Source organism: Dasypus novemcinctus, chromosome 8, assembly GCF_030445035.2.
Source record: "Dasypus novemcinctus isolate mDasNov1 chromosome 8, mDasNov1.1.hap2, whole genome shotgun sequence".
Lineage (NCBI taxonomy): Eukaryota > Metazoa > Chordata > Mammalia > Cingulata > Dasypodidae > Dasypus > Dasypus novemcinctus.
The window spans coordinates 20,321,783-20,335,133 of record NC_080680.1 but is presented as its reverse complement, the minus strand read 5'-3'; the positions used below and the strand labels follow the sequence as shown (position 1 = coordinate 20,335,133).

The following is a 13,351-nucleotide window of genomic DNA, read 5'->3' as shown; positions in this document are numbered from 1 at the left end:
AAAGTTTGGCTTTCCTGATGAAAGAAATAGATGTTACTGATGTAGCCAAACCAACCCCCTAGTCCCCTCCTGTGTTTTTCCTACTTCGAAGATGAAAGTGACGCCTGGCACTCTGGTGGCCAACTTTGACCATGAGATGAGGACATGGTAGGCAACCTGAGGACAAAAGCCAGCCTGGCAGAATGGGAAGATAGGAAGACCTGGAGCTCTGACGTCATTGCTAAGCCACTGAACCATCTGCAGCAGCGCCCTTCTCCAGAGAGTTGATTATGTGAGAAAGAAAGGTTACCTCTCTGTGTGCCAGTATTGTGCTTGCTTTTACATGCAGCTGAATGCATTCCAAATGGATATAGGTGCCTTTCAAATCACAAGAAGGCAACTACCCAGGAACAGGGACATACGGCAGTAAGAATTATTTACAAGGAAAGGAATTCCTGTGATCTTCGCCACACTTTTACAATGGTGAACACATCCAAGGAAGGATGAATCAAGGCAACTAGCCCAGAGAAATGGGATTTAGCTATAGCCATCCAATAAACCTGATGCATTCCATTTGGAGGGAAGAAATGCAGGGCTCATAATTTCAGAGGAAAAGGCTACTTAAAACCAGGAGACTTTGAAAAGTAAAGCCTTTTGTTTATTTTTGTTTCTGGTAAGGTTTATTACCTTTTAAAGGGGAATGCTGTTAAGTTGAATCCCTCTGAGAATGGCCATCTGTCCTATACTTTCTAGGACCACCCTGGAAAATATGAGACACATTGTCCCTTTATCCCCACAAGCATGCCCCTTTGGCCTATCCAGGGGGTCACAATTTGAGATTAGGAAACATAGCTATTGTCTTAAAAGCTCACTAATTGATGAACCCCCAATAGCCAGGTGATCTCTTACCCTTAATGGCAATTATTGGTGCCTATGAGTACTTTTAAAAATTGAGAGAAATGTTTACTTTGCAAGTGACCGCTCAGAAGATCTCTGACCAGATAAAAAGATAACCCAAGCGGGCCAATCCTTTTAACAAAAGTGGTGGTATAGATTGTGACAGCTGAATGCCCCCTTCCAGCTGAGGGAGAACAATCAGGGAATTCATTCATTTAATTCATGAATTTTCCTTCTATTTACACTTTAAACAAACATGTCAGTTGTTTGCTTAGCTAACAAGCTCTGCCTTCATTATAAGCCATTAGTGCCTAGTAATAATTGAAGCTGTGTTTGGATTTCAAAAATACAGTAAACCTAATTAATTCCATCCTTACTAATATGGAATTTGTAGTAATGGACCTGAACCGGGCTGAAGTTTTTTCCACTCTCGATGAAGCAAGAGTTTGCTTTATCACTTTATAGCCATAAACAAGGTCGATAGTAGAGGTTGTTTGGTAAGAAAACTAGGCAAGGGGTCAAAATAAAATGCCTGTAGGAAACGGGCAGCAAATATAATATGGAGGAAAGGTACAGCCTCCTCTGCCTTTTTTTTTTTTAAACTGTTTCACACACACACACCCAGCTGTTTTTGCTGTCTGTGTCCATTTGCTGTGAGATCTTCTGTATCTATTTCTCCTTTTGTCTTCTCTTCTCGTTTTTCATCCTCTAGGATTCACCAGGATTTGATCCTGGAGACCTCTTATATGGAGAGAGAGGTTCCCTGTCAGTTGCGCCACCTCAGTTCCTGGTCTCTGCTGTGCTTCACCTTGACTCTCCTCTTCATCTCTCTCTTGTTGTGTCATCATCTTGCTGCATGACTCACTTGTGTGGGCACCGACTTGCTGCGTGGGCACTCGCATGGACACTTGGCTCATAGCGTGGGCACTCAGCTCGACACGCAGGTACTGGCTCGCCATGCAGGCATGCTTTCTCTTTTCCTTTTTTAGTAGGAGGCCCCAGCGATCAAACCTGGGTCCTCCCATATAGTAGGTGGAAGCCCTATCAGTTGAGCCACATCCGCTTCCCCTCCGCCTACTTTTGATGAAACATCGATACAAGATTTAGTTTAGGGAAGTGGCTGTGGCTCAAGTGGTTGGGCTCCCGTCTACCATATGGCAGGCCCCAGGTTCAATTCCCAGGGTCTCCTGGTGAGGGCAAGCTGGCCTGTGCCACAGAGAGTTGATGGCCCATGCTGTGGAGAGTTGACCACCCGCGCTGTGGACAGCTGGCGCAGCAAGGGGACACAACAAAGGGAAATGCAGAGGAGAGACAGTGAGAGACGCAGCGGAACAGGGAGCTGAAGTGGCTCCAGCAACTGAGTGCCTCTCCCACACTGGAGGTGCTGGGATCAGTTCCCGGTGCCTCCTAAAGAGAAGACGAGAAGAAAAAAGACAAGTGGACAAAAAAGAACACACAATGAATGGACAGAGAGAGCAGACAGCCAGCGCAAACAACAACAAGGTGGGAGGGAGGGAGGGAAATTTTAAAAAAAGAGTTCAGTTTTCTCTTCAACCCGCTATGAGAATAAAGAAGTGCACACATGAATGTAAATGACAAGTGGACTCTGCCAGTGGTGGAGAGACAGGAGGGAATGGTGGGGACCATGGCAGGCTGGAAAGCCCAAGTACCAAGTCTAAAAAGGTCACTGGCTATTCAGCTGCTGTTGCCATATAGGAATATGGGCCTAGTGTGGCCAAATCTTTCAAAGTTTCAAAATAATTTGAAAATATGAATTTCTAGGTAAAGTCTTCCTCCTTATAAATTTTGGCCATGGGTTGGTTTTTTTAAAAATTAATGCTGTGCAGCCAACACAGTATAGACTAGCAGCATCAACATCACCTGGGAACTTACTTTAGAAATGCAGATTCTAGACTTACTGAATCAGACTCTGGGGGGTGGGGCCCAGCAATCTGTTTTAACAAGCCCTCCAGGTAGGGTTGCCAGATTAAGCAAATATTGCATGAGGTATACACTAAAAAAATTATTTATGGTTCAACTGAGATTCAGATTTAACTGGGTGTCCTATATTTTCTCTGATAATGGCCCACCATGTTATTCTGACACACGCTCAAGTTTGAAAACCAGTGGTGTTGATCAGTCAAAAATCAAGCATTGGGAGACGTGGCTCATGCGGGTCAGCACCTGCTTCCCACATGGGAGGTCCTGGGTCCTTTTCCCGGTGCCTCCTAAGGAAAATGGAAACAAACGACAAGCAAAATCAATGTAAAAACCAACTCGGGACCCAATGTGGCTCGGTGGTTGAGCACCAGCTTCCCACAGATGAGGTCTTGAGTTCATTTCCCAGCCCCCGGTACCTAAAAAAAAAAAAAAAATCAAGCACTTGTATGGCCTGGACCCCCACTGCTGGCCTCCAGTTTGTGAGGTCTGGCATAAAGCACTGATGTCAAAACCACTGGGAACAGCATAGCGTGGTGGCTCCTAGCACAGCCTAGGGCCTGGCTGCCTGTGTTCCAAATTGCTTGGGTCCTTACAATCTATGGGGTCTTGGGCAAGTTATGTGACTTCTCTATGGCTTAGTTTACACATGTCAAATGGGTATAATAATAATATCTCCCATATGGCGTGGTGAGAATTGAGTGAGTTAGTGAACTGGTATGCGTGGAAGAGAGCAAACAACTTCTGTTTGCTATCGGTATTATTTTATTTTTCCTCCCCTTCTTCTCCATCATCATCATCATCATCACCAGCACCAACCACTACCACCACCGTCCCCTCAACTGGCTCGGCACGCTTGAACCCAACTTCTTCCCTTCTAACTTTGATGCTGTTACTGACCTGAACTGATGCCCTCCTGAAGCCGGCCACGGAGCCTGCTTCTAACCAAAAGAACCTGCTTTGAAATCGAGTCAACGTTGTGACTATCTGGCAGGGGGTATCCCGTACTGTCTAACGCGGATTAGAAACATTCTGCTTCTGGAATTATTCTATCAGCCTGCAGTGCCTTGGCTGCATTCAGGCCTCTGGCTAGACAGACCAGCCTTCCTGTTTTGTGTTACCATCACCCAGCCCCAGCATGGCCCTCCATGGATTTCTGGCTACACCTTGGGCGTTCAGATTCCCACAGTGCCTGGCTGGGCCTTGGAAGCTGCTCTCGGTTGTCGAAGTGAAGGGTGCCTCTCTCACCAATGAAACTCCTGAGCACTGTTTGGGAAATCCCCACAACTTCTTGTTCTAGGCAAGGAACATGGGAAGACTTGCATTTGTGGCTCCAAAGGTTGCTTGCACTGTCTTTCAAAGGAAACCAGTCACCCATCTGTTCTTGCTGGGGGTGGTGCAAGCTGCCTGAACCTGTCTGTTCACGAAGCAGCTTCCCAGGTTCCCACATTTCCTCAAATGACAGACTTGTACGCGCAGCAAAAACCAACTGGACAGGCTATTATGGCTCTCCGTTGCGCCATTTTATTGCTCTTCTGGGAATGAAGCAGAAATGCATTATTTCATTAAGTAAAGATTTTCCCTGTATCACAGTGGAGGCTAATTTTATTAGCACTTTTTATGGGAACAAACACCGTAGCCTGGCTGGGGAGGGTGGAGGTCAGGGAGGAGCTGGAGGGAGGGAGGGAGGGGAGGCAATCGCATTTTGTCAGCCATGTGCTCCGGTGGAGCTGCCAACATGTTTTAATTGGTAATTACCTACCAGAGGAGTTCTCCAGATCCTGCAGAAAATGCACAGCTCTCAGTCCCTAAGTAATTTAGGAATGACTCAGAAGAGGTGTTCAGCTAACATAAATATTCGTTCATATAGTGTGGAGATGGGTGTGCCCCTGGTGTCCAAAACATAGAGTCACCAGAATGTTAAGTGACTTTTTTAAAAACTGCTTTCTTTGTTCTCATCCGTGAGAATCCAGCAAACTCCCTAGACTCAACGTGTGCTTTAAGATACCAGAGCGGGAAGGAGGACAAAATCCAGTTGGAAAATCCATTCCAGTGTGGCTTTTTTGCCTCTGATTCTTCAGCTTTGAAACCCGAGGCATCTACATGCAGCTTTATTTGGCTTTTTTTTTTTTAATTCTTGCTGTTTTATTATTCTAGATATATATATATATATTTTAAGATTTTTAAAATTTTATTTCTCCCTCCATTCCCCCTCTTGTCTCCTCTCTGTGTCCATTCGCTGTGTGTTTTTCTGTGTTTGCTTGTATTCTCATTAAGCGGCTCCAGGAACCCATCCTGGGACCTTCCCGAGTGGGAGAGAGGCAATCACTCTCTTGTGCCACCTCAGCTCCCTGTTCTGCTACGTCTTCTTATTTTCTCTCCTCAGTGTCTCTTGGTGCGTCATTTTGCTGCGCCAGCTCTCTGCATCGGCCAGCACTCCTGCGTGGGGTGGCTTTTCCCAGGCCTGGCCGCATTCCCACATGGGCCAGCACTCTGTGCAGGCCAGCTTGCCCTCACCAGGAGGCCCTGGGCATCGAACCCTGGACCTCCTATATGGTAGACGGGAGTCCAGTTGGTTGAGCCACATCCGTTTCCCTATTTGGCTTTTTAGATACAGATGCCAACCCCCACCACTTTCCTAAGGCAGGACTGCCGAAGTGCAGGTGTCGGCACCTCCTCATAACTGGGTGCTAGCACTGCCCTCCCTGAGGAGGCAGGGCCGAGGTCTAAAAAGCGTTCTGTGGATGTTTTGCCTGGCACGGAAGTGAAGGGTCTGCCTCTGCTGATCACAGGCAGCCAAGGATGGCTTCAGACCCAAACGTGGTCTGTCTGGTTTGTTGTTATGTGTTGTTTTCCTTTTAGCAATAAGCCTGGCCAGCACTAGACAAAACTGCACAGTTGGCAAAAATGCTTTGGTGCCCCCAGCCTCCATTTCCCTCTCCTGCCTCACTAGTGTGCCCCCCCCCCCCCGCCCGCCATCATCTGTGCTCTGCTTTGGAGCCTTTCCTGTCCCCCATGAGTGTGTATCGTCCACGGGCAGTCCAGCCATCAGGCATGCGTCAAGTGAAACCAGGATAACTGCCTTAAACCAGAGGTGGTAAACTCCTGCCGCTCCTATCCACAGCTTTGGCTGTGGCATAATGTCCCTAATGATGGTTGAGCCACTCTTTGGAAATCAGAAGATTTAACATGAAAATACAGAAGTTGGGCCACACAGGGTCCACATCCCCACCTGGACCGAGAGGGCTGGTGCCATCGGTGGTCTGCGAATCCCGGATCTCCCTGAGAAGGAGACTCAGCTTCAGGGGGCACTCGGTGAGCTTGCCTGTCCAAGGTAGGGGCTTGTCGGTACTTAGGTCTCTCCCCAAGGCAGGAAATCACAGATCACCCAAGAGGGCCAGGAGTTTCTAGAATGGAAGCTCGCTCCTAAATAGTTAAAATGCAAACAGCCAACCTGCTTCCCTCAGCTTTCCCTCCATTCCCTCCCCCACCCTGCTTGCCCATTTTGTTACCTGCTTCCTTCATTTTGTTCTCCATTTGGCTCCTGTATCCCCGTGAGTTTGTGACCTGCTTTAAACTGTCTCTACTTGAAAAGAGTATCAAGTTGTGCACAGACGGGTGGGAGGCAGAGGTGGGACAGGAGACTGGCCCACTGCCCGCCCTGGGCTCCTGGCGTCATAGCCTAGCACCCACCTAAGTGCCTGCGCACCTGCTTTTCTGAGCATCTCCTGGTAGAGACCCACACGAGACTGCCAGCACAGGACAGGGTTACCGAGGTTGGGAACTTTGGCTCTTTGGGGGCACAGGGGATGGTAGCAGGGGAGTGGCATTGCCCCTTCTCCCTTCCTATCCTCCCCTCCCTGACACTCTGTAACCCCCTCCCCCCCATCCCATCAGGAAGAGGCTGAAGCTTTGCTGGTGAGAAGGGCTGGTATCCCTGGGCGGGTTCTGGCTGCCAGGCAGGTTTAGGGAGCCGAGGTCCGAGGACATAGCTAACGGCCTCCCTTCGGTGGACTCAGGGTCACTGCACTCTATGGCTCGAGCCAGCCCAGAGGGACGGAAGCCCAGAAGTCACAGGTCTAAACCCAGGGACCCTGGGCAGAGTGGTTCAGAGTAATCAGCAACAAGACCCCATGAGTTTGAATACTTGCTCCATTACTTGCAGCTGTGTGACCTCTGGCTGGTCCCTTAGCCTCTCTGGTCCACACTTTCATCATGTTTAAGATGTTGATAATGATTTTAAAAATCTATCTCACAAAGTTGTGAGGTTGATCAAGAAGGGTGATGTGTGTTGTATCCAATGCCTGTCACAAAGGAAGCTCTCAAACAACATGAGTCTTTAGAAGGGGAGTACGTTTTTGGTAGCAGTGTCGAGAACATGGCTCAGAGCTTCCCTCCGTCACTCTGCCAGAGTCACGTTGGCAGTTTAAGCCCAAATTCATTTAGGCCAATGATTAAGTGGTTTGCTGTCGATTTGCTATTCAGAATATTTAGAGGGAAATGCACACTGACTAACGTTTGCCTTTTCTCTCAAACCTAGATTTCCCTGAAACACAGATCAGTTGCAGCAAGTTTTCTTCCAGTTCCTGGAGCCGTTAATAGGCTATCGAGAGTCCCATATCCTGGGGAGGGGCTGTAGCTCAGTGGTTGAGTCCCTGCTTCCCATGTACAAGTCCCCGGGTTCAATCCCCGGTACCTCCAAATAAATAAATAAATAACCCGGATCCCCAAAAGAATATTCCCTCGTGCTCTGCTCCTGAGTTTAAAGGCTACACTATGGCGCTGCAGTGGGGTGCCAGTTCCAAATGCGGGGGGGGGGGGGGGGGGGGGGGGGTAGGGAGGGGGGGGGAGATGGCTGCTCCCTCCTGGCCCGTCTCAGAGCCACCGGGGCCAGCCTCTGCCCTGGAGACAACAGATGCGCCACCTCCATTAGACTGTCCCCAGGAGAGAGGGACTGAGGGACTTCACCACAGAGGCGGCAGGGCCAGAGCTGAGCCTTTGCTTTGCAAACACGTGGGTGGAACGGCTGGCTGGCGTCTGTCACCTCACACCTCGTGCGGGAAAGCAGCAGCAGGCTGTAGACCTAAGAGAACTTGTCCTCCCTTTCAGAGGCCCTGAGGCTCCCAGGCGTCTCCTTTTCAGTTTTCCAAATTAAATTAGCAAGTAATTAAATCAGACAAGTAAAAGCTGCTTTCCCTGGGTGAGGAGACCCTTCGAACTGGGCAGCCTGGTTTCTTTTTCTTCCTTTTTCTCTCTAACGGGGTATTGGGGTCCACATACCGTCGAAACTGGGAAACGCTCTGAACCCCCAAGGAGCTCGAGCTTGGGGGAGATCAACCTGCTTCCCCGAAGGGCCGTTAAAGAGTAAATGTCCTCCGCAGAAGGGGAACTGGGATGTGCTGCAGGAGGGGGGGCCTGAGGGCTCTTCCTGGCCTGGACCGAAGGCCATTTCCTGCCGTCGCGGTTCCACCCAGCAACCTGCCGGCCCGCGGCGCCCGCGGCCCGCGCGCGAGATCGCCAGGCCGGTCCGGGCTCCCTGGGAAACGCAGAAATAAATCAAGCACCAGCCCTCACTTAAGATCTGATGAAATTCTCCATTTCCGCTCCAAATTGAATTCCTCCCGAAGGACTGGAGTGGCTCCTGAGAGTAATGAAGGCGCGCCTTCCTCCTCGGCGAGCAGCCTGTTTCGAATTAACTCGAAGCGGGGGTGGGAGTGCAGCTAGAAGGAACGGTCTGGAGAAACTGCCTTCCGACCAGAAGGGAGCCTCTTTCACCGCGCGGGGCCCCGCGGCAGGCGCGCGCCCGCGTGGCCTTTGCGGGGAGGCAGCCCCGCGGGTGGTCCCCGGGGAAAGCGCGGGAACGCGCCGCCGCCCCCTCCGGTCCTGAGTGCGGCGGCGGCGGCGGCGCTTGTGATTTTGGAGAGAGAGTTGACAATAGTACTTTCCCGCCTTATTTGGGAAGATGGTAAACAAGGTGATGAAAAAAAAAAAAGGTGTTTTTTTTTTTTTTAAGGATGAAGATGTCACTGACGTGATTATCTTCCATCCTCTCTAAGGATGTGGAATCGACAAGCTGGCATGGGTAGAGACAGGTGACACAGGCCCTTTTCAGGGATAAAAAAGAGAACGTGTTAAAATGGACCTTGTCAGTGTGAAGACCGATCACTGGCAGGCCCATTAGCGCCCAGAATAAAAGTTCTGAGGAGGTGAGATGTAAGTTAAGGTTGAGAGTAGGACCTTCTAAAAATCCACTGTTTTGAAGGGGGACCTGAGGTGGATTATGCTGCTGGCAAAAGAATATTTCATTTTATTCCTGAAACTGAGCTGAAGAACCTTATACTTTTCTTCACTCACTGTTAAAGAAAAGCAGTTTAGAAACAATGTAAGAGATTTTGAAACTCAATAGGAGAAAGCCTGACCTTTCGGGTCCAAGGAAGGGAAGGGAATTTTCCCCCAAAAGAAAATTGTTTTGGTTCTCTTAGGTCAGAATTGTGTTAACACCCCTTGATAAAGGTGACAGTTCAAACCCTCATTCTGTGTTTCTAATTTCATTTTAAGAAAGACGTCGTTTCCTTCATAGGGAAATATAACCCAGAGTCCCTGGTAGGTAAAAATCCAACTTTAAGGGGCAAAATGGGCTGCCAGAGGATTTCGGGTCTGGTTCTCCACTGGAATATTGCTTTTCAGGAAGATGGGTGTGTTTCCCACTGATAACAGGGCAACTTATATCAAGTCGGACGCCCTTCCTGCCTGCCTGGGAGGATGTTTAAGCTTCGGTCTTCCTTAAAAGACAGTAGGAAATACATTTATTCCCTGGCCTGGAAGGACGGATTGAGGATGGGAAGTGGGAACTTAGGTTAGAGTCCAGCAATGCCAGGGCGCGTCTCAGACCTGACCAAGATGTACTGAGGCTGGGATGGTGTCTCCAAGGGACTTACAAATGGGGAAGAATAAAACAAAAAATAAACAAACTAGTGGGGAAGAAAGACTGGTACAGGCAACTAAAGCCTTTTAGGAGAAAAAAATTAAAGGGCAGGAAGATGAAATCTGCCCCCTCCACACACACACACGCACAGCTGCTTGGCGCATCTCTTCAGGCCCTTGCATAAATGGGCCTCGGATAGCCTTCCACACTGGGACAAAGCAGCCGTCAGGTCTCGCTGCGCAGCGGAGGGTTTTTCCTTCCTGAACAGTCTAACTGCGATTTCACTGCAATTCACTTGTAGAACCTTCCTGGGCTGGAGTGGCCAGGTCAGCTAGACAGAGCTCTAACTCCGTCCTTGGACGCTGTGTCTGCTGGCTGGCCGGCTGGGGGACCCTTCCAATGCAAGCTTGTCTCCAAGCCTGTTTACGAGGCCTGAAGTTACTTCTGTTTTGTTTTAGCCAAAAGGGTCAACCGCTGCCAGCAGTATGTCTGGAATGTTATTTACTCGGTACATTTCTGTGGCTTTTCTTTGTAGCAGTGCACATGCCAGAGCGAGGGGTCATTGACTTGAAAATGCCAGGTTGCACAGTCTGGCTTTTCAACAGAGGCAGCCTTCTCTGTAAGAGGAAATTGAGCTCCTGTGCCTCTCAGCTTCTTTCCTTCCTTCCTTCCTTCCTTCCTTCCTTCCTTCCTTCCTTCCTTCCTTCCTTCCTTCCTTCCTTCCTTCCTTCCTTCCTTCCTCCCTCCCTCCCTCCCTCCCTCCCTCCCTCCCTCCCTCCCTCCCTCCCTCCCTCCCTCCCTCCCTCCCTCCCTCCCTCCCTCCCTCCCTCCCTCCCTCCCTTCCTTCCTCCCTCCCTTCCTTCCTTCCTCCCTCCCTTTTTGGTTGGTTACTGGCTATTAGTGATTGTTGCATTGCAATATCCCTTTGTCCCAGTTGCTCCAACTCCACTCTGACTGTCTGAGATGTCTGACAGACTCTTTCAAGAGCCTGGCGGATGCTTTTTCAGTTCCATGCTGGCCCTGTTAGTATGTCACATGAAAGCGGTCTGCTTTGGTGCATGTGACTCCCTTGTGTTCACTTGGGCCCTCTGAGCTGAATGGGTGATGTTATACGAGGGAAATAGAGGTGGGGTTTTCTCTAATGGTGGCCTTGGAGGCTGAAGGAAAATCTGCAAGCAAGTTTGGCTTGTGCAGAGCCAACATGATGGCAAACAAATGGCTGTTGATTTGAACAGTTCACAACTCGTTTAAGTGATGGAGGGGAGATTTTTTTTTTAAGAGCAAAGTCTTCTGTAGGAAGACTATAAACAGTCCTGGATAAACAATAAATGCCAAAGGTGGCGGCATTCCATTTGCCTCTTCTTTCTTCAGCCTCCCTTCCTCCCATTTCATCTCTGCAGTTCTAAGCATGGTGTATTGTGGGTTTCAAGGTATTAAAAATGAGATTAGATAAATCTCCCCAGCTAGTGCCATCCCTGAGGCCATTTGCACACCTGGGTGGGCTTACTCCCTGCCTTCTGTCCCTCAGGATTAATTTGCTATGTCCAGATAAAGGGTGACGCCCCTGAAAATCTCTGCCTTACTGAGACTTGGCGTTTATCTGAGTCTCCTTGAAACCTCGCCCATTTCACAGCCCCTGTTAGTTTGTCAACTCAGCAGGCAACCCCAGTGTGCAATGGAAAATTTTTGGTTTCATTCTTCTGAGCTTTTCCTGCCCTTCCGCATGACTTCTCCATTTGTCTTTAAGCTGCTGGGATTTTTGGCTGAAGGGTCTTCTTTGATCACTCTCCTGACAGTAGGGCCTCCACGTTCTCACACCTGTTCTCCTTTTACAATCCAGATTTTCAGAGTAAATGCTTCCACGGGCCTTGTAATTTTTTTCAGCATTAAACTTTTGGTGCAGGTTGCTTATTACAGGTAATAGCCGTCTGATGACAGAGACAACTGCTTGGCAGCGACGGCCACCTGAACCACTGCCAGAAAGGCAAACGGCCACTCATTTAGTTCCAAAAGCATCCGAGCTGTGGAGCCTCTGGGTCATGATCTAGCATGCACATGATAATAACAGGCTCCCCGCCTCACTGGGGTAGCCCCTGAGGGCAGGCTCTGACAAGTCTCTCTGCGTTTTGTCCCCCACTCTCCACAGCCCACACATCGTCTTCCTCTCCCAGAGCACCTTGGCAGGAGGGAACCATCTCTGCGGGACCCGTCTGTGCCACGAAATTGCTCACGCCTGGTTTGGCCTGGCCATCGGGGCCCGCGACTGGACGGAGGAGTGGCTGAGCGAAGGGTTCGCCACGCACCTGGAAGACGTGTTCTGGGCTGAAGCGCAGCAGGTGGGTTGAAGTGACCCTAAGCATTTCACTGCCGGGAGCCAAGTTCTCTTCAGAACCATCCGTTCACTCCACAGCTACGCCTGGAGCCCCCACTGCGGCCCAGGCACTCTTCTGTTTGCTGGGGAGAGAGCTGTGTAAAGGAGATGGGGAAAGTCCCTGCTCCCCACGGGGTTCACAATCTAGAGACAGGAGAGGGAGTAGACAAATAAGCAAACAAATCTGAAATGTGTCGGGCAGCGATGAGAACTGCGAAGAAAAACGAAGCTGGATAGAGAGGGACAGGGGAAGTGCTATTTTATAGGGTGGTAAGAGAAGGCTTTTCTGACAAGGGTGCATTTGAGCAGAGACTTGGAGAGACGGTCAGCTATGTCGTGCTCAAAGGCTTCTTCGTGGTTAGGGTTATGTTGATGTTGACTTTGGGTTCTTGTGTGTGTGTGTGTTTTATGTAATAAGATTAAAGTTTAAATCAGGAGTCATACTCAAATGTCTGCAGGCAAGTAATGAATGAAGAATGAACCGGTGTTACAGATAAGGGAATGGTAAGGTCTGTGGCAAACTGGCAGCAGTTAACTCAGCTCTAACCAACTGTTATGTTGGAGGGAGGTTTTCAGTATAGCTTGGGCTTCTAGTTTTTTAAGAGACAAATCTGGATTTGTATGTGAAATTTACTAATTTCAGAAATATTATGCAAACGTAACACACCCAGATTGCTCCCAGTTCGTAACACTTACTTTAAAGAAGTGGTCACCAATTCTAATGAGGTTGTGGCAGCTAAACTGCTTCCTGATACCTGGATCACTTCTTTTCCCTTTTCACCCCTACCCTGTACACACTTGCACTGTCTGGCATTTTCCAAAGTTGCCATTTTTGTGCATACTTGTGTGATGTGGTTCAAGTTCCTCCTGCCTGTTGAAATCTCTGTATTTTTTTTTTACTGACTGGCATTCTCTGGATAGCCCAGACTGATTACCACCCTCAGAATTCTGCACTACTCCAAAAGAGGTCATAGTCTACTTCAGAAGATGAGGAAAGCACGTAGTGGAAGAGGGAAGAAAATGAATTAGAAAAGAGATGCAAATACCAAAGTTTACATCCTGGTGGGCGTCCAAGGCAGAAAAGGCCTGGTCTGAGGGGATCCAGGAAGCCTTCCCGGAGGAAGTGTCTTCTGACACAGGCCTTGAAGGGGAAATAGGAGTTCTTTCTTCGCACTTTCCCTATCCCTCCTTCTCCCTGACCCTGGATGTAGAGGACAACTCACATCATCCTCCAGGGTGCA

At 49.2% G+C, this 13,351-nt stretch overlaps 1 protein-coding gene across 6 annotated transcripts in view; it reads left to right on the top strand.

Moving 5' to 3' along the window:
* AOPEP (aminopeptidase O (putative)) overlaps positions 1-13,351 on the top strand; it is a 366,697-nt gene that overhangs the window by 181,989 nt on the left and 171,357 nt on the right. For all 6 annotated transcript variants that reach the window (XR_011649356.1, XM_004470934.3, XM_071216642.1 and 3 more), the window contains exon 6: positions 11,886-12,075. Coding sequence is in view for 5 of the 6 variants with exons in the window: in XM_004470934.3 (XP_004470991.2) it covers positions 11,886-12,075 (190 nt within the window). In the remaining variant the exon portion in view is untranslated. The remainder of the gene's footprint in view (positions 1-11,885; positions 12,076-13,351) is intronic.